Raw genomic sequence first — 19,563 nt, forward strand, 5'->3', positions numbered from 1 at the left:
ACTTCATGTTTACTAAATATTAGGAAACATACTTTGCTTTCTTTCTAGCTTTCTTCATTTTCTTATCCATTTTCTTCTGAACTTCCTCCTTGGAAAGGATGCAAAATACTTCTAGTACAGAATCAGTTCCCTAGAAAGGCAAAAGGCTGATTTGAGTCCAAGAGAGTCAACTGGATTTCAGCTTGTACCCACTAAGAACTAAATGATAGCTTTGAGGCTAGAGAGAGAACTCAGTAGTGAAACATACACGTTTGCTTGCAAAGCCTGTTAACCTGGGTTTGGTTCCCAAGTACCCATGTAAAACCAGATGCACAAAGTGGTGCATGTATCTGGAATTTATTTGCAGTGGCAAGAGGCTCTGATGCGCCCATTCTCTGGTTCTGCTTGCAAATAAACATATACTTCAACAAAAGGAAATAGTAGCATCTATTTTACTTCACTAACTAACTATTACCTTGAACAGCTTACACCTTGAGGTCATGACCTCATCTATACAATGGGGATACTATTTCCTAATCACAGCATTTTACTGAAGACTAAACAAGATATACCTTCACCTTGTTGAGAAACACTAATAAGAATAACAAATGTGGGCTGGAGAGACGGCGTAGTGGTTAAGCACTTGCCTGCGAAGCCTAAGAACCCCGGTTCGAGGCTCGATTCCCTAGTACCACGTAGGCCAGATGCACAAGGTGGCGCATGTGTCTGAAGTTCATTTGCAGTGGCTGGAGGCCCTGATGTGCCCATTCTCTCTCTCTGCCTCATTCTGTCATTCTCAAATAAACAAACATAATTTTTAAAAAAGAGTAACAATTTTCATTATAGCACTGCTAAAACAAGATAGAGATCAAAGACCCACATAAGTGTATATTCTCTGTATGTCCACACTGTATGTGAAGAAATGAGTACCTGAAAGGAATAATGTTGCCATGTTATTTTCTCCTACACTCAGTACTCACATGGCAAGCAAGAATCTTCCCTGTCTTGTCAACGGCAAGGTTCACAACTCTGTCTCTTCCTTCACGCATTATGGAACCAGCTTTTCTGCACGAAAGGATGCGCTAAGGAGGAAGAGAAAATCGAAGTTCAATTTAAGTCCTATGGAACTTCTGAAAAGATAAGATTTTAATATCATGTAAAATATTCCCTAAAATGATAGAAAATACAAATTTAAAGATCTGCAGTTCTGCCATTTCCTACACTAAACTGGTAAGAAACAAAAATAAATTACATCCTGGGGTGTCTCATCAAACTCAAAGGAGCCATCTTCTGCTTCAGGTGCTTCATGGATTCCAGGCGAAGATTCTCTGATTTTCTTGGGCTCTGGTTCTTCTGGGTCATTAATCTGATTTATAAGAACAGTAAAATAAGTTAAGACAGTGCATACCAGAGGATGACTTTTTTTTTAAATTTAAAATTTTAGGGCTGGAGAGATAGCTTAGCAGTTAAGGTACTTGCTGGGAAGCCTAAGGTCTCAGGTTCTGTGCCCCAGGATCCAAGGTGGCACATGTGCCTGGAGATCATTTGCAGCAGCTAGAGGCCTTGGCATGCCCATTCTCTCTCTCTGCTTCTCTCTCTCAAATAAATAAATAAAATATTTTTGAAAATTTAAATGACATCTCCACATGCTACTCTTCTCCATATGCTCCATCTCCAATGCTTCTTTGGCTAGTAGTGAGACCATCACTCATATTCTTCTTGCCACTACCTCTGCAATGGTCCCTGAGCCCTGGAGGGTGACAGAGATGACTTGTCTAGTGTTAAGCACTCGGCTTCTCATCATTTTGATGAGTACCAAGTTTCCCTAATAGTCACCACCATCTGTGAAAAGAAGCTTCTATAACCAACAGTGAAAGCCACCGTAATCAATAAGAATTAACATATATACATTTAGAAGGCTTTCTAATAGGCCTAACATCACCATTTAGCCAAAGAACCATGGTAGCTTCTCTCTATGACCTTCCAAGCCAGGCTTCAAACTTGGTTCTCAGTACCAGTCATAAATTTTCTCCCATTGAGCAGGTCTCATGTCAAATCAGAGAGCAGGTGATTACCCTGATATCTTATGTGCCACCATTACACACCTGTGAGTTCATCTTGCCTGGCAAGCTGATTTTGTAGCTTGCAGGATTCACTGCTTGGTCACATGGTTTTCTCCACCAGTAGCTTACAAAGCACTTTCCAGCACTATGGAAGCTAGCTGATGGGAAGACGGCTTTCATCTCAGTTCCAGCTCCATGTGTGACTACCCATAGTTTCTTTAGCAATAGGATCTTACCATCTAGTTCTGGTGGACAATCAAGTGTTATGGTAATGATCTGCATTGTTTTAGAGGCCTTATAGTGAAAGTGACTTTTAGCCTTAATGACCAAGAAACAACTTACAGCTTGAATAACAACCTCTTATCAAATTACTTCCAAAGCAGGACAAGTATAAGAATTTGTTAAAATCTGACATCATATACAGCAAAACATTCATTATACTATCACCATTAACCTTCCACAGTATAAGGACTAATTTTAGGCAACTAGAATAATAACTAATGACCAAATCTTTACTAACTTCAAGTTTTTCTGTTTTCTGTCATATTCTAGAGGCATTAGAAGTTGTAAAGGCACTGTTAAAACAGGCTAGATTTTCTTTTTAGATACACAAACTTTAGTCTGAGGTATGTAAAATGCATCAAAATGGCTACTGGATACCAAGCCATACAAATAACTCCAGCTAAACCCTTTACTCTCTACAAAAATTCTTCAAGAATTGTTTTAAATTCCTCAAAATAAATCTACTTTAAAAAAAAAAATTCTGGGGCTGGAGAGATTGCTTAGTGGTTAGGCACTTGCCTGTGAAGCCTAAGGACCCCAGTTCGAGGCTCGATTCCTCAGGACCCACGTTAGTCAGATGCACAAGGGGGCGCACATGTCTAGAGGTCGTTTGCAGTGGCTGGAGGCCCTGGTGTGCCCATTCTCTCTTATCCCCTCTCTCTCTCTTTCTCTATTTGCCTCTTTCTCTCTCTGTCACTCTCAAATAAATAAATAAAAATAAACAAAAAATTTTTTAAAAAAATTCTGCATAGACCTCTTCTTTTTTGAAGGGAAAGGTTTCCAGGTACACTGAAACTTAATCATGGATACCCAAAGACCCAGGAATACCAGGCTAAGGATGCCATAAACTAAACAGAATTACCAGAAGGTATAAGCCTGATGTACAGTCTCCTTCTCAGCTCAAATAAACAGGGTCAATGAGCATTTGATGAAGGAAAATCTGTTTAGAAAGAAGATCTCCTTATAGTATTATGTGACATAGCTAATAATTACATCTGATTCTAAATGCAACCAACTGATAAAGCTGAGAGAACATGTTTGCTCACTGATCTGAGCAAATGCACTTACCTCCTGCAGGTAGGTTATGTCCCAGGCCCTCAGTTCACTGTCAGAAGACCCAGTGATTAGTCGCCTTTCTTCTGACACCAGAACCAACCCCCATACCTATAAAATATACAAAGATTCATATCTTAATTTTAAGAGACTTCAAGTTGCATAAGGCGACACTCTAGGTGCAAGTAAACTCTAATATGACAATTCTAGGTTCTCCTACCCTGCCTTCAGCAATGTCTAGAAATAAATGTACCCAAGATAGTCTACTATATTAATTTACAACCTTTAATTTCAAAGAATTAAACAATGGAAATAACACTGTTGCAAATTAATAATCAATGGACCTTCTTTTTCTCATTAAATACAAGTGCATTTTTGAAAGTTTGATATTAAAAAAGCATGGAGGAAAAGCCTGGCATGGCGTCTCACACCTTTAATCCCAGCACTCAGGAGGCAGAGGTAGGAGAATCGCCGTGGGTTCAAGGCCACCCTGAGGCTCCATAGTGAATTCCAGGTCAGCCTGGGCTAGAGTGAGACCCTACCTAGAAAAACCAAAAAAAAAAAAAAAAAAAAAAAAAGCATGGAGGAGAAGGCAAAAGTATTTAAAATAATCTCTAAACTTGGCTGAATAAATCTGTGCTCAGATAACCTAAAACTACAACTTTTGCTATTGACATGTTATTGGGACACTGTACACCCCGTATAAATTAACCTCTCTACAATCACAAGTGGACATTTAATTAAAATGTCACAGCACATACATCCATTCTAACTGCTGGTGTTGTCTCTTTTAAATCAATCTCAGCATGCAATGGCTAGCAAACCATAAAAATAGAGCCCAGCAAATGGCTGGAACAGGAAACTCTTTTCCTTTTTGCCTTGCCATTCTTTTCCTGGACTCATGACCATACATGTACCTCAGTTCGGTGGCCAATCATAGTTTTGAAGCAGTGCTGGTTATCAAGGTCCCACCATTTCACCATGGTATCTTTCCCACTAAAAGAAAAAAAGAGCAGGGGGATTACATTAAACTAATACACATGTAGTACTTATTTGTTGCTTTAAAAGATGATGTACAGCAATAAAGTTTAAAAGTTTCTTTTCTATTTGACTTTCCTTTTGACAAGAAAAGCAGGAAGCAAAAAGAGGCTGCTAGCTAGCAGCTATGAGTACAGTATAAAGAATGCATTAAGAATTGAAGCAAGCTTCTTTTCAAAGCACTCTAATAAAATCATTATCTCTTTTTCAAATATTTTATTTTTCTTTATTTATTTGACAGAGAAAGAGGTTGGGGGAGAGAGAGAGAGGGAGAGAGAGAGAATGGGTGTGCCAGGGTCTCCAGCCACTGCGAATGAACTCTAGACACATGCGCCCCCTTGAGCTTCTGGCTTATGTGGGTCCTGGGGAATCGAACCTGGGTACTTTGGCTTTGCAGGTAACCGCCTTAACTGCTAAGCCATTCCTCCAGCCCAGAATCATTATTTCTCTACCTCGTAACTAGAAGGTTCTTTTCCCGTAGAAACAATGCTTGTGTGATGGCGTCCTTGTGCCCTTTTAGACGGTAGAGGCCACTTTCATTGATAACATCCCATACAATCACATCTGTATCCTAGAGATATAAAAATAATGGTTGAGTGTGTGTTTTTGTAACCACAAAAGGTCTACCTTGACAATTATTATAAAGGCAATACAAAGTCTTTGTGGAACTTAGGAAGCATACAGAAAGTAGTTTAAAATAACAGCCTTAATTGTTTACTGTATTTTCTAACTTGCAGCCTTCTGTTTTGTTTTTTGAGGTAGGGTCTCACTCTAGCCCAGGTTGACCTGGAATTCACTATGTAGTCTCAGGGCAGCCTTGAACTCATGGTGATCCTACTTCTGCCTCCAGAGTGTTGGAATTAAAGGCATGCACCATCACACCCAGCTTTAACTTTCAGCTTTTAAGCCACAGTAAAATCATTAATTTTACAGAAGTCATTAGAAACTAGTTAGCATCTTCTCTTCTAGTCATTTCTGTTTTCTCGTTTTCCAGTTTGGTGTGGCACTGCCACACTGATGTTCTGTAATAGTTACCATGATTAACGTTGCTTAATCCTGTATTTCACTGGCATAATGTGAGGCAAACCCCTTCTCCTCACTTTATTTCCACCATCTGTACTCTAGTTTGAACACTGAGAGCCCATAGTTCCAGACAACAATGTATGTAAATAATCTGCTTGTACAGGAATAAAATAAAATCAAAGAACAAAGTCTGGACACCTGTCTCAAACTCTCACCTTGGATCCAGAAGCCAGCCTGCCTCCTAGATGATCATACTTCAAGCTGGTGACAGCTGCTTTGTGTCCATTGAAGGTCACGTTTCCTTCCCCACTAAGGAGACTGAAGATTCGGATGGACCCATCCTCATAACCGACAGCTAAATGTAGCCCATCCGGGGAGGGGCATAAGCAAGTGACTTCTTGTTTAAGCCCGTGAAGGATAAGGATCTGAAAAACAACCAAAACAATGCAGAAGTGTTCAAAGCAAGCAATCAACATAAAACTGTGGGTATGATCAGGACAGTAAAATTTATAGTATCAATAATTCCAAATTGCTCTTATAAATAATGATTAAACTTGACTATCTCACATTATTTAATACAGGAATTACTGTCTGCATGAGGCAATGGAATACTCAAGAAAACGTGAAACATTTCCCTCAAAGCTCCACACTGGCCTAATATAGATGCAGATTTTCCCAGGTGTTAAAATATGTCCTTGACTCTTTATCCTAGGACTCCACCAAATGATTCTCAGTAGAGGGTTATTAACCTAATCCTTGTTTTACCTGAGCCCAGTTTTATAATAACCAACAAGGCACTAGAGTATTATAATGGTACTAGCCCACAAGGCTCTGGTGGCAACAAGAACCACCATCAAATTAACAACCTTCTGGAACCTACACAAAGTTAAAAGATCTCAATAAGCTTGGCAAGTGGTAACTGAATTTAGTCACAAGTCCAGTCTAATCTCATTAACTCTAAGATCTCATCTGCATATGTAAGAAAGAGTCTTTAGCACAACAAAGCCCAAAGTTACACTGGCTATGAGAGCAAGCAGAACTTAAAACAGACTGGTATAGAAAAGCAAGAGATGTCAGTAATGATGATTATATATAATATCCTATAAAAATTCTAAGAAATAAACTTCTATTTGGTAACGATCTTCAATTTGGTAAAGATCTTCAGTTTGGTAAAAAACACAACACAACATGATTTAGAAGTTGGCCATCTACACCCAAATAAAGCTACCTTTGAGGAATGTGATGGTTAAGTTCTATTTTCAACTTGGTATGTTTAGGAATCCTCGCATTTTTCTTGGTTGAGTTTCTGAGGTTGCTTCCAGGAAGGATTAACTGAAGGAGGAAGTCCTTTCCCCACAGTGAGCCCTTCCCCCAGTGTGAGTGGCCCTCCTGGAGGGGGGCTTTATGTAAGGAAGCTCTGGGAGAAAAAAGCCCCTTCCTGTGCATCTTAGTGGCAAGTGCCTTCACTCATAATCTAATATGCATCTATCCTGTTGGGCTATCCTTTCTCAGCATTAGATCCAAGTTGCCTCAGCCTTCCAGCATAGCCTGAAGACCAGGGGCTCTACCCGAAGTCAACAGACTTTCTTTCTTTCTTTCTTTTTTTTCTTTCAATGTAGGGTCTCACTCTAGCTCAGGGTGACCTGGAATTTACTGTGTAGTCTCCTCCTATCTCTGCCTCCCGAATGCTGAGATTAAAGGCGTGCACCACCACACTCAGGTAAACTTTCTTTTTAATATGATTACTCTATTGGTTCTACTTCTCTAGAGAACCCTGACTAATAGAAGAACACACACAAATGAATGCATGTCTACAGTCAGAGCTCTTCTACATTTTCCTGTCTGTAAATCACTATTAACTCCCTTAATTTCTGACTTACCTTTTCTCCTTTCCTTAAGTCCCAGATGAAAACATGTTCACAGGCTGGTACTGCCACATAGCGCCCTTTCTCACCACGAAGTGTCACAAAAACAATGCTACCTTTTTGGCTGCCAATCAAGCCAAAAACAGCACTAGCAACATAGCGTAGGTACTGCTTGGTGAGCCCCATGTTATGATGTATGATAACAGGTGAGGCAATCTGTACAGATAAACAAAATTAAGTTTTGGGTGTACTTTCAATCTGGTGGTGTAACAAACCAACTATTTATCACGTGGCTAAAAGCATGTAACTCTGACATCTTAGCTAGCATTTAATTACTTTGAAAAAATAACTGACATTATTTTTTAACACTGTTAACATGTAACCCCTCCCTCTTTGAGTCTTCAATTGTTTACACTGGTAAGCATACTTTATAAAGTTCAGACATAAAAGCTTCAATACAGCTACACAATTCACCTTTCAATCAACTATTGTCCTCACCTGTTTTTTTATTTGTACATATTTTGTGTGTGCATGTGTATGCACAGACCTGGGCTTCTTGCCCTGATGCTTTTTTCCCCCTTCATTCAGCTCATGTAGAAGGCTTGGGAATTGAACCTGGGCAGGCAGGAGTTGCAAGCAAGTGCCTTTAACTGTGGAGCCATCTTCCCAGACCCAACTAAGCATGTTTTGACACTGAGATTGATTGGTGGCCCAAGAGCATTTCTACCAATGACACTTACTATAAACCTACCCATGAGATAGTATCTACTATTTCAAACAGACACAGTAAAGGCATTGTATCCAGACAAAATCCCTGACATTATAGCATTTACCTTCAATTGGTTGGTGGTCAAACTAGTTTATGTGTGGGTCAGCAGAAGGACTTAGGAAAACACTGCTGGAGTATGCCTCACCCCTGCTACTACTGACTCCTGTTTTTGATTTTCAAGGCAGAGTCTCACTCTAGCATAGGCTGATCTGGAACTCACTCTGTAGTTCCTGGCTGGCCTCAAACTTACAGTGATTCATCTCATACATCTGCTACACAAGTGCTAGGATTAACTTCATGTGGCACCATGCCTGGATCCAAGTTTTAATTTTTCACAAGGTCCTTGGCCCTGCAGCTCTTTGCTGAGACTCTAAGATCATACTGTGAGAAGTACTATTCCAGCACAAACAGGTATGTCATTGATTTCAAAATCAGAGTAGTCATCTCCACTGCCACATACAAATGGTAGAACAACTTGGCACACATTTCTTGAAACACACAATCAAATGCAATGAAGATGCTGGTCAGATTAAAGAGACAAGGAGATAATATTGTCTGCTTTCTCAAAAAAGACTACACAATATCCTATTCATAGAAATTAATCCCAAAACAAAGAAATTATAGCCTTTTGGGGATGTGTCTTCCTGTTGGTGTTCCTGTTTATTTGGTTTAATTTCAGTGTCTCTGATTATAACCTGTTTAGTCAACTTTAACAGAAAAATATTCAATCATAAGAATCTACTAGTAATTTCTGTTACTCACTTACTGGCTTCAGTTTTTTTGTCCTCCCAGGTTCCAACATAAAGCCAATAAAAAATCAAGGAACAATTAAGATGCTCTTTGCTTAGGCCATTTGACTAATTCTTTCCCAATTTGTCTTATTCCTCCAGTCGTTTTTAAAAAATATTTTATTTTTTATTTATTTATTTGACAGAGGAAAGTGGAGGAGAAAGAGATACAGACAGATAGAGAGGAATGAGTGAGCCACGGCCTCCAGCCACTGCAAATGAACTCCAGACACATGCACCCCTTTGTGCATCTGGCTAACGTGGGTCCTGGGGAATCAAACTTGGGTCCTTTGGCTTTGCCAACAACCGCCTTAACTGCTAAGCCATTCCTCCAGCCCTCCTCCAGTCTTTCAACTGTAGTTGCTCCCCAGGAGCAACTCTCTTTCACAGTATTTTGAGAATCTATATAGTATGACAAGGCCCAGGGACACCTACATCTATTTCTAGTCTTGTCAACTGTGGTAGTTCCAAACACTTACTGAACATCTCCACTTCTGCTATCAGCTAAATCTTACTTCCTATACCATTTCATTATGTTAAACCTAAAACACACAATTTCCCTAGCTATTTAGGCTTAAAACTTTACAGTTACCTGTGATTTATTAATAAAAAGTATTACAGCAGCTAGCCTTTCAGAGTTTTTAAGATATGGCAAATGTATTAGGTGTGCATAATAAATGCAGTTGTTTAGTTATACATAATAATTGAGTTAATATAAACAAAGCATTAGAAAAATGTCTAGCTGAAAAAGAAGCTATGCAGGCTGCTAGGGGAGAAAAGTCATCAACAGTCTTAACTAGCAGTGGATCCTACAAATTACACCACTGGCCATCCAGGCAAGATGTGCCCACTTGTGCAACAGCACTATTCTCTGTTTGGATACTGAAAACAGTGTCAAAAGTCTATTGCTGGGAAGGCCATAAGCCTTACAGGAGAAGCTACATTGGTAGTTTGGCTAAATGGATATATTATGCCCACCAAACTGTCTTCTAAATATTTATGTCTATGCCCATATATTAATGCTTATCTTGTTTTACTTAGAGAAGCTTCTCTTCAGATGGCAATGAACACAGGGGAGACTCAAAACCCAACAAAGTGCTAACAAGTGACAGTGGAATATTCAGTATTAAGTGCGACACCTCTATCCCATGCTCCAATGCTCAGGGACCATTGGGGAAGAAGTGTCAGAAAAAATGTAAGCATCAAAGGATCAGGAGCATTGCTGCCTTCTAGTCACAAAGCAGCCATTGCATTCATGACCTTACAATAGCTGAAGATGTCTACTGAAGACCAGTGTGAGGGCAAAAAAAGAAAATGACATCCAACAGAAGCTGAGTGTGGTGGCACACACTTTTGATCCCAGCTCCCAGAAGGCCTAGGCAGGAGGATTTCTATGAGTAGTAGCCCAACCTGAGACTACATAGTGAATTCCAGGTCAGCCTGGGCTAAAGTGAGACCCTACCTCAATAATAAACAACCAACCCCCAAAGAGGGACTAGTTGGAAATTAGGGGTTCAGAGAAGGAATAGTAGAAGTGGGACAAAGAAGGATGGTGGGATCAGATTATGATCAGTGTACATTGTGTATATGTATGGAGGTTGTCAATGAAAAGCTAAAAAAAAAAAAAAAAGGCTGGAGAGATGGCTTAGCAATTAAAGTGTTTGCCTGCAAACCCTAAGGACCCAGGTTTGATCCCCTAGCACCTAGGTAACGCCAGATGGACAAGGTGGTACATGCTTCTGGAGTTTGTTTGTTTGCAATGGCTAGAAGCCCTGGTAAGCCCATTCTCTGCCTCTTTCTCAAGTAAATATATACATTAAAAAACTGTGTAGCACATTGTAAATATATGGATAATTAGTCTTCCATACTAGCAGAAGTTATTATGCTCATCTCCATTTTACACACAAACATACCAAAGATAGATGCTAAAGAGCTAACTCAGCCATTCAACTGAGCCAGATTCCAATCCAAACAATCTTTGTGCAACTTTCTGATTTAAGGGCTGTGCTACTGTTTCTCTCCTATGCCTGTCAATTCTGGCCTGACTGTTTCTCTAAAGAAGGATTTGTTTGTTTCTCTTTGCTTCACATTCATCACTTTAATCCACGGGTGATTGCACTAGTTTTCAACCCAGCACCTACACCTCCATGTTTCTCATTCTTATGCAAAAGTCACTGTAATACCAAATGGATTTTTTTTTCAAATGCAGTGTCCTTACCCCAAATCCCTCGAAAAAGCTGTATGCAGACTACCTGCCCACAGGGATCCAGTAATTCCATCCTACCTAGCTCGCCTTACTTCTTTCTCCAATAAATACAAGGCTCTTTTCCTTACTGCGCAGATGCATATTAAAACTGCCGTCCCCATAACCTGGCTCAGGCAACTGTTTCACTCACCTCGTCTCCAAGTGCAGGGTTCATGACCGTATCTTCCGAGATCTCACCAGAACCGCTTCCTAACTCACCCCCAACCCCAAATAGTTTGCATGATACCTTATGGCCAGGACGATGGTGACAGGCTTGTCAGGAGTCCCTACACGGAGGCTGCTGAGGGGTTCCGCACACTACCCGAGGCATCCGCAGCAAGTCGTGCACACGCCCGGCCAGGGTGTAGCTCAAGGCTCCAGGTGACTGCACTTGGGCCCCAACCAGGACCCGCGACTGCTTGGGCCCCAACCAGGACCCGCGGCAAACAGCCCGACCTCCCCGACGCCCACTCCAAGAACCCCCAGCCAGCATCGGCCACCCTCGCACCCAAGCTGAGCAAGAAACCAAGCCTCACCTCAGCACGCGCGAGGCTGGAGCTAGCGCAGCGGAGCACGCGCCCGCTCCGTGCGGGTCTCTCTCTGCAGCTTCTTCCGCCCGACGAGCCCTTCCGGGAGGAAGTGGCGGCAGGGCGCGCTCTGATTGGGCGGCGGCGTCCCGGAGCGGAAATCCGCCGGCGCTTTCGCGTCCGCAGCTCTCTCGCCGGGCCAGGAGCCGGCCTCTGGTCCCCGCCGCGCCCCGGAGCCTGCGGTCGGGCATGTAGCTCGCCCGCCGACCACGACCGCTTATCCTGCGCTGCTGCCGCCCGGATGGGACGCCCGCCGGAGAGCTGTGAGCGGGGCCGGGGCGGGAGGGCAGACTGCCGGGGAGGGATTCCTGCGTTCAAGAGGCGCCCGGCTTCCCTCCCGGCTCTGGGGTGGGACCGCCCCGGCCGTCGTCTGCACCGGGTGAGCCAAGAGACCGACACCCGGGCGGGCGGCGTCCGGGGACGCCGGCGACACGGGGCGGGCCGCGAGTCCGAAGCGGAATCCGCGGCCCGGGCCCGGGGCTCTGCGCGCCTCCGGAACCCCGGCGGGGTGGCGTCTGCGGCGGTCGGGACCCGCAGGGCCTGCGTGGACAGAGGCCTGCCTTTGTGTCTCCTCTCCTCTTTGGCTGCCCGAGGCCTGCGGGCCCCGTTGCCAGGTGGGAATTCGCTTTTCTACTTTTTGCTTCTGCCCTTCCATCCTTGAGCTTGACAGAACATTAGGAAAATGTCTGAAGTTAATATGTAACCATACAAACGAGGTAAGCTCCTGCCATCTCGTCTTGAAGCAGACATCAAAGGGCAGTTTAGAAATCACACTTGACTTCCTTTATAATTTCTAGAGATTGTCTACAGTATCTGATTTTCTTCATGCTTTTAGGACGTGCTTAGCGTACCTTCCATAATCAAGAAAATTGTAGTAGGAAACACATGGGGTGGTGGTGTGGAAGTATTGGGGTTTGGAAACAGGATTGCTGCTGTGAGTCGGCTGAATGAGAAGACAAGAAATTGTGGCGGCAGTAAACTATTATTTCAGTAAGTCCAGCATGAGAGGAGCATTTGGACAAGAGTATCTGCTTAATATTAAACGTGTGCTTCAGTGGAAAGCTGGATAGCTCAGAATTTATCTAAATGCTATTCCATAGATTATTTGAGAAGGCCCATTTACAACTATGCGCACAACTGACATCACTCATAGTTGTTGTAGTCATACATGATTTCTCCTTTCTCAAGGTCAGTGCAAGTTTTTGCCTTTTTTTTTTTTTTTTGTAGTTACATTTCAACATTCCTGGTCCGTTGATGCATCTAAATCTGGGTTCCCATGATTTACTACTGCCTGCTAGAGTGTTGAACACATTTTCATTTTTATTTTCGAGTGAGTCATAATTTTACCTTTAAAAAATTCCGTAAAAAATTCAACATTACCTTGTGCTCCACAGGCTGAGGTAGGAGAATTGCTGTGAGTGAATACATAGTGAATTCCAGGTCAACCTGAATGAGACTGTACCTCGAAAAACAAAACAAAATCTCAACATTAACAATTCTAGAAGTTACTACTACAGATGGAAAACATTATCAAGAACTGGTTAGATGGCTCAGTGGTTAAGGCGTGCCTGAATTCCCAAGTTTAATTCCTCAGTACCCACATACAGCCAGATGCACAAGGTGCATGCATCTGGAGATCGCTTGCAGTGGTCCATTCTCTCCCTCCCCTGCCCCTTCTGCTTGTAAGTAAATTTTGTTTGTTTGGTTGGTTTTTCAAGGTAGGGTCTCATTCCAGCTTAGGCTGACTTGGAATTCACTATGTAGTCTCAGGGTGGCCTTGAACTCATGGCAATCCTCCTACCTCTGCCTCCCAAGTGCTGGAATTAAAGGCGTGTGCCACCACGCCTGGCTAAATTTTTTTTTTTTTTTTTAAATAAAGAACAGTGTAGCCACCTTGTTGCTGGGACACCCAACTAGAAGCAACTTGTGGAAGTTTATTTCTGGCTTAAAGTATTGAAGGGAAATTTCCTCATGGCAAGGTAAGCGTGGCAGAACAAATTGCAGGTCTTGTCACATCAGCAGGAAGGAAATAGTGCATCTGTTTGGAGACAGCTTATATTTCTCACCACTGGTGACACACCTCCTCCAGCAAGACTCCACCTTCCAAAGAGTCTACTCTCTGGGGTTCAAATATGAGGCTATGGGGGACATTTTACACTCAAAACAACCACAGACAGCTAAATATGTTAAAAGTTCTTATTTTCTTTTTTTAATTCTAGTCAGAAATTGGGGTTTTTGAGATCATGATCCAAAATATTCTGTCTGATACTGCCTGGTCTTGAAGAGTGCAGTCCGATTTCTGTACCAATCCAGTTTCTGATATAAATCAGCGTGTGGAGGACTTAGAAGCTAAAAGGTGTAGGAAGAAGCAAGTGCTGTTCCACTGTATCATTTGAATTATAAGGAATACTGAATTATAAGGAAATACATAGCTGTTTTCTTTGTCTTCTTCAGATAACAGAGCAGAGAATTTACCAAAGGAAATAGATAGGATCCATCCTGGCATCTCATGTATACTTTCTGATCCTGGGACATTAATATGCTCCAGGGCCAGCTTTAATAAACCTGAGCATTACAAACTTTTTGAAAGTTAAGAGTTTATCAGTTGATTTTCAGTGGAACAGAATCTTACTCCCCTTAAATGCTATACCAGTTCTGGCTGTGACCATAGATTATTGCAATTTGCCCCTTCCCTCACTTGAGCACTCTCTATTCTTGTCACTGAAACTATTAATCTGACAGTTCTTAAATGTCTTTTCAATTCTTTGCTTATGTGAGCTCTTGCACTCACATTTTATGCGATCAAAGAATCTTTATCATGTGTTCTCAAAGGAGCCTATGTCCTGAAGCCTTTGAAGAGTCACTGTTACTTCAGGAATCAGATTTTCCTTCCTTTTTGGGTTTGCTGCTCCATTTGCATTTCTGCCAAGATGTGTGTGTGCTTGTGCCCACAGTGGGGAGATCCACCAGACTGTACTGACTCCTTAGGATTGGGCTTCTAGACCACTGCCAGAGTGTAAGTCAGAGGAGGTCGATGGCTCTCAAGGAGGAAGTGGCCTGTTGCATGTGCAGCCAAGGTTTTATTAAGTCTTGGATTGGACATCTAAGATGTTCCATTGACCTTGAAATCATAGTTGTATCATTGAGGTAGCATAAAACAAAACTACAGGAAGCCGAATGGTTAGGAGAGGATGCAATACTGTAGTGCAGATTATTCAGAAAGTGTGGAGATGAGCTACAGGAAGACTTGGCTGGGTGTGATGGTACCTGCCCTTAATCCCAGCTTTCAGGAGGCTGAGGTAAGATCACAAAGAGTTCAGTGCCAGCCTGGGCTACTGAGTGAATACCAGGTCAGCCTTAGCTAAAGTGAGGTGAGACATTGCTTCAAAAATAGAAAAAAGAAAGAGCTGTTTGTATGGTATTATGAAGAAGAAATGTCATAGGAAAAAATTTCAATAGAACTGAGGGGAAGGAGACATCATGGTGGTGTTAAGGGAGACTTAATGTCATTACATTGTCTTAAAAGAGAGCTGATCAGCTGGGCATGGTGGTGCACGCCTATAATCCCAGCATTCAGGAGGCAGAGGTAGGAGGATCTCTGTGAGTTTGAGGCCAGCCTGAGACTATATAGTAAATTCCAAGTGAGCCTGGGCTAGAGTGAGACCCTATCTCAAAGAGAGAGAGGGCCAATCAAGTGGATGGAGTAAAATGCTAAAATTACCAAAACTTTGTTGGTTTAAGCTTGCAGAAGATAGCCTAAAGAGACTTGGAAGTTAGAAAGTATGCATGAAGAGAGGTGTATTTATTTATTTGGTTTTTTTTTGTGGGGGGGTTTCTGAGGTAGCGTCTCACACTGGCCCACTCTGTAATTAACTGTGTAGTCTCTGGGTGGCCTTGAACTCACAGTGATCCACCTACCTTTGTCTCCCAAGTGCTGGGATTAAACCACTGGGATTAAAGGCATGCACCACCACACCCAGTGAAGATTTTGAATTTGGGAAAAGTTGTGGTGTTTGAGTTTTGGTGGTTTTCTTCAGAGCTGCAGGAAGAGTAGAGTAATAGGAAAGACCATGGATTTTAGTACCACTGCATTCGTAATTTGGATCTCAGGGACCACTTGCTACTTATTTCCTTAGGCTGGTTGTAAGAGTCCTAATACTACTTCATGTGCTTTTTTTTTTTTTAATTTTAAGTATTGGAGAGTTGATTTGTAACATAGCTAATATCCTAATCCTGCAAGACCCTGTGAACCTGGGTTCCTTTAGTATTCTAGGCTCTCTACTTAATGCTCTGACAACTGAGGCTGAAAGATTCACTTGCAGGGTAGTTTATTCACGTGCCCAACAGTTAATGTTAGCTATTGGCAGCCACAAAGTTTTTTCCCTGGAATGCCTTTATCCAGATTGCATGAATATCCTCAAACCTGGAGGCCAGCTTCTTCAGAGCACGGTTCAAGACAGCAAGGAGAATGCCACAGTATCTTTTATAACTTGTCCTTGAAAATCACAGTGTTGTTTCTGCAGTACTGTATTTTATGCATAGATTGGCCCTGTTTATTGAGACAGTCTCCCAAAATCTTCAATGGCATTTAGCCCTTGGTACTTACAGAGGTGCTCCTGGAGTCACCTAGTGAGTACACCAAGAATGATTAAGACAGTTGCCTAATAGTGTTGATGGAAGTTCAGGCAGTCAGGCAGGATTGCTGATTATGTGATTCTCCCCCCCCCCCCCCCCCCCCAGTGGCACAGAAACAGCAAACAGATGTTGGGCTTATTTTGGGATTAAAAAGACGTTACTAGGAAGGTGATGACATTGAGATCTCTTAAGAGGGTAACTTAGTTCAGCAATTGGTGATTGGTGTTTCATAGTGAGTAGGTCATTGGTGCAAGTGATTTTTACACTGGATCAGAGAAAGTTATAAAAGATAATTTCTAATGTGCTTGCTTTGCTATATAATTTTAGATAAGTTGTAACTAATCCACACAATAACTCAGAAGCTAATTATCTCTGTTTTAGAAACAAACTCTACCTTAGCTCAGGGAAGACATAGCTTTGTGTGTGAACCAAACTCTGGCTAATCTCTCCCATTGTATCATATTCTTGCTTCACTATGTAATTGGATGTAGAAATACTCACCCAAGAATAGTAAAGAAGCTGAATTCAAGATTATGCATACAAAATGATTTGTGTATAACTTGAGATTTTTTTTACACCTTCCTTAACTTTTCATATGTTCTATAAATAGGTGTTAGGGTCACAAATAAAAGTTATTTTAAAGAAACAATTTTTTTGTGCTGAAAGTTGACATTCAAGTTTACAAACTATATTTGTTTATTTAGATTTTTTTTTTTTTTGAATGATGGCTAAGAACTTTCAGCTTGACTCTTGCATGTTTTGGTTTTTCAAGGTAGGGTCTCGCTGTAGCCCAGGCTGACCTGGACTTCACTTATGTTACCTCAGGTGGCCTTAAACTCACCATGATCCTCCTACCTTTGCCTCCCGAGTGCTGGGATTAAAGACATGCGCCATCACACCCAGCTCACTCTTGTGTGTTTTTGAAATGAACTCTGGAGAGTCATCATGTAGAGTTTGAGGTAGTTGAGCTGTTCCTGATGAGTGTAGTTCATTTACCTTCTGCTCAGTTTGTCCAGGATAAATCTGAGTATCTGAACTTATCAGAGGAACATATGGCTGCCTGTAGCTTGAAAGCCTGATTGAACAGATCAAACACTGGCTTCTAGATAAAGTTAGCTTTTATTTCAATAATATTTATACAGGTTTATCATGCTATAGTCTACAAGGTGTTTCTGAAATCAATATACCAATGATTACATTTCCTACCTAACTATACTGGTAGAGGAATTAGCATGTTGTGCTTAATTATTGTTTCTTTACACTTAGTATCCCTACTTTCTCAGCATGGTAGATGGGTGTACATGTTCTTCTGAGTATGGTAACAAATATTTAGATCATATAAAAAACTTAAAAATTGTTTTTACTTGCAAGCAGAGAGAGAGAGTGAGAATGAACACACACCATAGCCTCCAGATGCATGTGCACACGTGCTTTACATGGGTACTGGGTAATCGGACCCTTGTCATTAGGTCTTGCAGACAAGCACCATAACTGCTGAGTTATCTCTCCAGCCCTAAAAGCTTTTTTAAAAAAGTTACTGGGTCAACTTTCTTCCTATTCTTCTTAACTACTCGTGTGTTAACCTTATTAGCCACTTCCAATGCACTGAGTCCACTATCCGTTTTTTGGTCCTCTTGGTAGCATTTACCCTTAGTTGGCCCTTTTCAAGCCTTCCTTGGAATACTTTCCTCTAAAGGCCTTAGACTTCCATACTTTGCTGGTTTTCCTTTTTTACCTTTTCTCTGTCCCATGTTCCAATTCTGTATCAAGCTCTAAATTTTGCTTTAAGATGCAATTCTGGGAGCTCCTTTTACTGTTTGCATTTGCTTTAAAGACACCCAGTTCCTATAGCTGTAAATGCAGTCTGTATGCCCAGACTTTAGAGTTCTGGCATCATATAGTCAGTTAGGATGCTGACAGAAACACTTGGCTACATGACGATCATCTCAACCTCATATTCAAAATATATGAGTAGGAAAGTCCCTCCAGCAAGCCTCTAAAATGCCATATCTAACATTTTTTTAGAACTTTTTATTGACAATTTCCATAGACAACAAAACCATGAAAATTTCCTCCCTCTGTCCCATTCGCCCTTAATATACCCTCAATCGAATCCCCTCCCCCTTCAAATTAGTCTGTCTTAGGCATTTTTTCATGACCACCATCTTACCTGGATTCCTACATTCATTTTTCACTTGTCTCTTTCCCCCTCTTGATTTCATTAGAAAGAATAATTATTTTAGATATTGCATTTAGATTTTATCTTGGTCAACATCCTCATATTTAGAGTAAGAACTAAAGTTTTTGCCATGGGTTCACAAACTGCATCATCTGGCTTTGGTCTCTCACCAATCTGATGACCTACCACTCACTATCTAGCTTATTCTACTATAGCCAAACTGCCTTCTGGGCTCTTCCTTTCTGCCCTTTGGCTTTTTGTTGTTGTTGTTATTTGTTTTTTATTTATTTAATTGCAAGGAGAGAGAGAATGAGAATGGACATGCCAGGACTTGCAGCCACTACAAATGAGCTCCACAAGCATGTACGCCTCTTTGTGCATGTGGCTTGACTAGTGTCAGTAGGCTTGTGGGCAAGCACCTTGGCCTGAGTCATCTCTCCAACCCTGTCTTTCAGCTTTTGCCTTGGCAATTTCCTCTGTCTGTAACACTGCCCAGTTTTGCATGGTTTTCTGTCTCACTTCAGCTGTTTTCAAATGTCACTTTTTTTTTTTTCATATGTCAGTCTCATAACTGCCTCCAGACAGTCTGTTATCACCTTTCTTCTCAACCGAGACATAAGCACTCTAAAGCAGAACCCATGTTCTCACCAGTGTATCCCCTGTGTCTAGAACAGTAGCAGCTAACATCAATAGATGCTTTTATTGGTTGAGTGAGACTGCCATTTACTGAAGTAGGTGTCTGACTTACTGACAAGGTAGAATTTTCCATGTTCTAGCTCTGGCTTTTGACACTATGTATCTTTCTCCAACCCTGCTTTTCCAATTTTTATACAACCAACTGCCCACAACATCACTCTCATATACTAGATCTCATAAATTGTCACATGTGTTCATTCTCTCTTTGTGTATAGCTTACTGAATCAGCCTCCTCTGTCTTCTTGCTTCCGTTGAAACTGTCATTATCTCTTAGTACTTAATTGTAGTGACCACCCTGTGTTTCAATATATTCATATTATTATCAGACTGAGTTTTGTTTGGATGGTATAGGATCTCTTTT

General features: G+C 41.5%; 2 protein-coding genes across 5 annotated transcripts in view; one reads left to right on the top strand and one right to left on the bottom strand.

Annotated features, from left to right (window-relative positions):
• The window catches only part of Wdr3 (WD repeat domain 3), a 30,847-nt gene extending 19,122 nt beyond the window's left edge, over window positions 1-11,725 (bottom strand). The window contains exons 1-9 of one of the 2 annotated variants that reach the window (XM_004667512.2): window positions 11,642-11,725; window positions 7,319-7,519; window positions 5,654-5,863; window positions 4,868-4,986; window positions 4,295-4,373; window positions 3,393-3,488; window positions 1,232-1,345; window positions 960-1,061; window positions 33-130 (exon numbers count right to left, since the gene is read on the bottom strand). In XM_004667512.2, the coding sequence (XP_004667569.2) occupies window positions 33-130; window positions 960-1,061; window positions 1,232-1,345; window positions 3,393-3,488; window positions 4,295-4,373; window positions 4,868-4,986; window positions 5,654-5,863; window positions 7,319-7,489 (989 nt within the window). In that variant the 5' untranslated portion in view covers window positions 7,490-7,519; window positions 11,642-11,725. The remainder of the gene's footprint in view (window positions 1-32; window positions 131-959; window positions 1,062-1,231; window positions 1,346-3,392; window positions 3,489-4,294; window positions 4,374-4,867; window positions 4,987-5,653; window positions 5,864-7,318; window positions 7,520-11,641) is intronic. The other variant, XM_045137881.1, reaches the window with a different exon arrangement.
• Window positions 11,726-11,824: 99 nt separating this feature from the next.
• Gdap2 (ganglioside induced differentiation associated protein 2) overlaps window positions 11,825-19,563 on the top strand; it is a 101,502-nt gene continuing 93,763 nt past the window's right edge. For 2 of the 3 annotated variants that reach the window (XM_045138323.1, XM_045138324.1), the window contains exon 1: window positions 11,833-11,955. The gene's annotated coding sequence lies outside the window, so the exon portion shown is untranslated. Of the gene's footprint in view, window positions 11,956-19,563 lie in introns of all 3 variants that reach the window. The other variant, XM_004667513.2, reaches the window with a different exon arrangement.

The sequence above is a fragment of the Jaculus jaculus genome, chromosome 19 (genome assembly GCF_020740685.1).
Source record: "Jaculus jaculus isolate mJacJac1 chromosome 19, mJacJac1.mat.Y.cur, whole genome shotgun sequence".
NCBI classification, from domain to species: Eukaryota; Metazoa; Chordata; class Mammalia; order Rodentia; family Dipodidae; genus Jaculus; species Jaculus jaculus.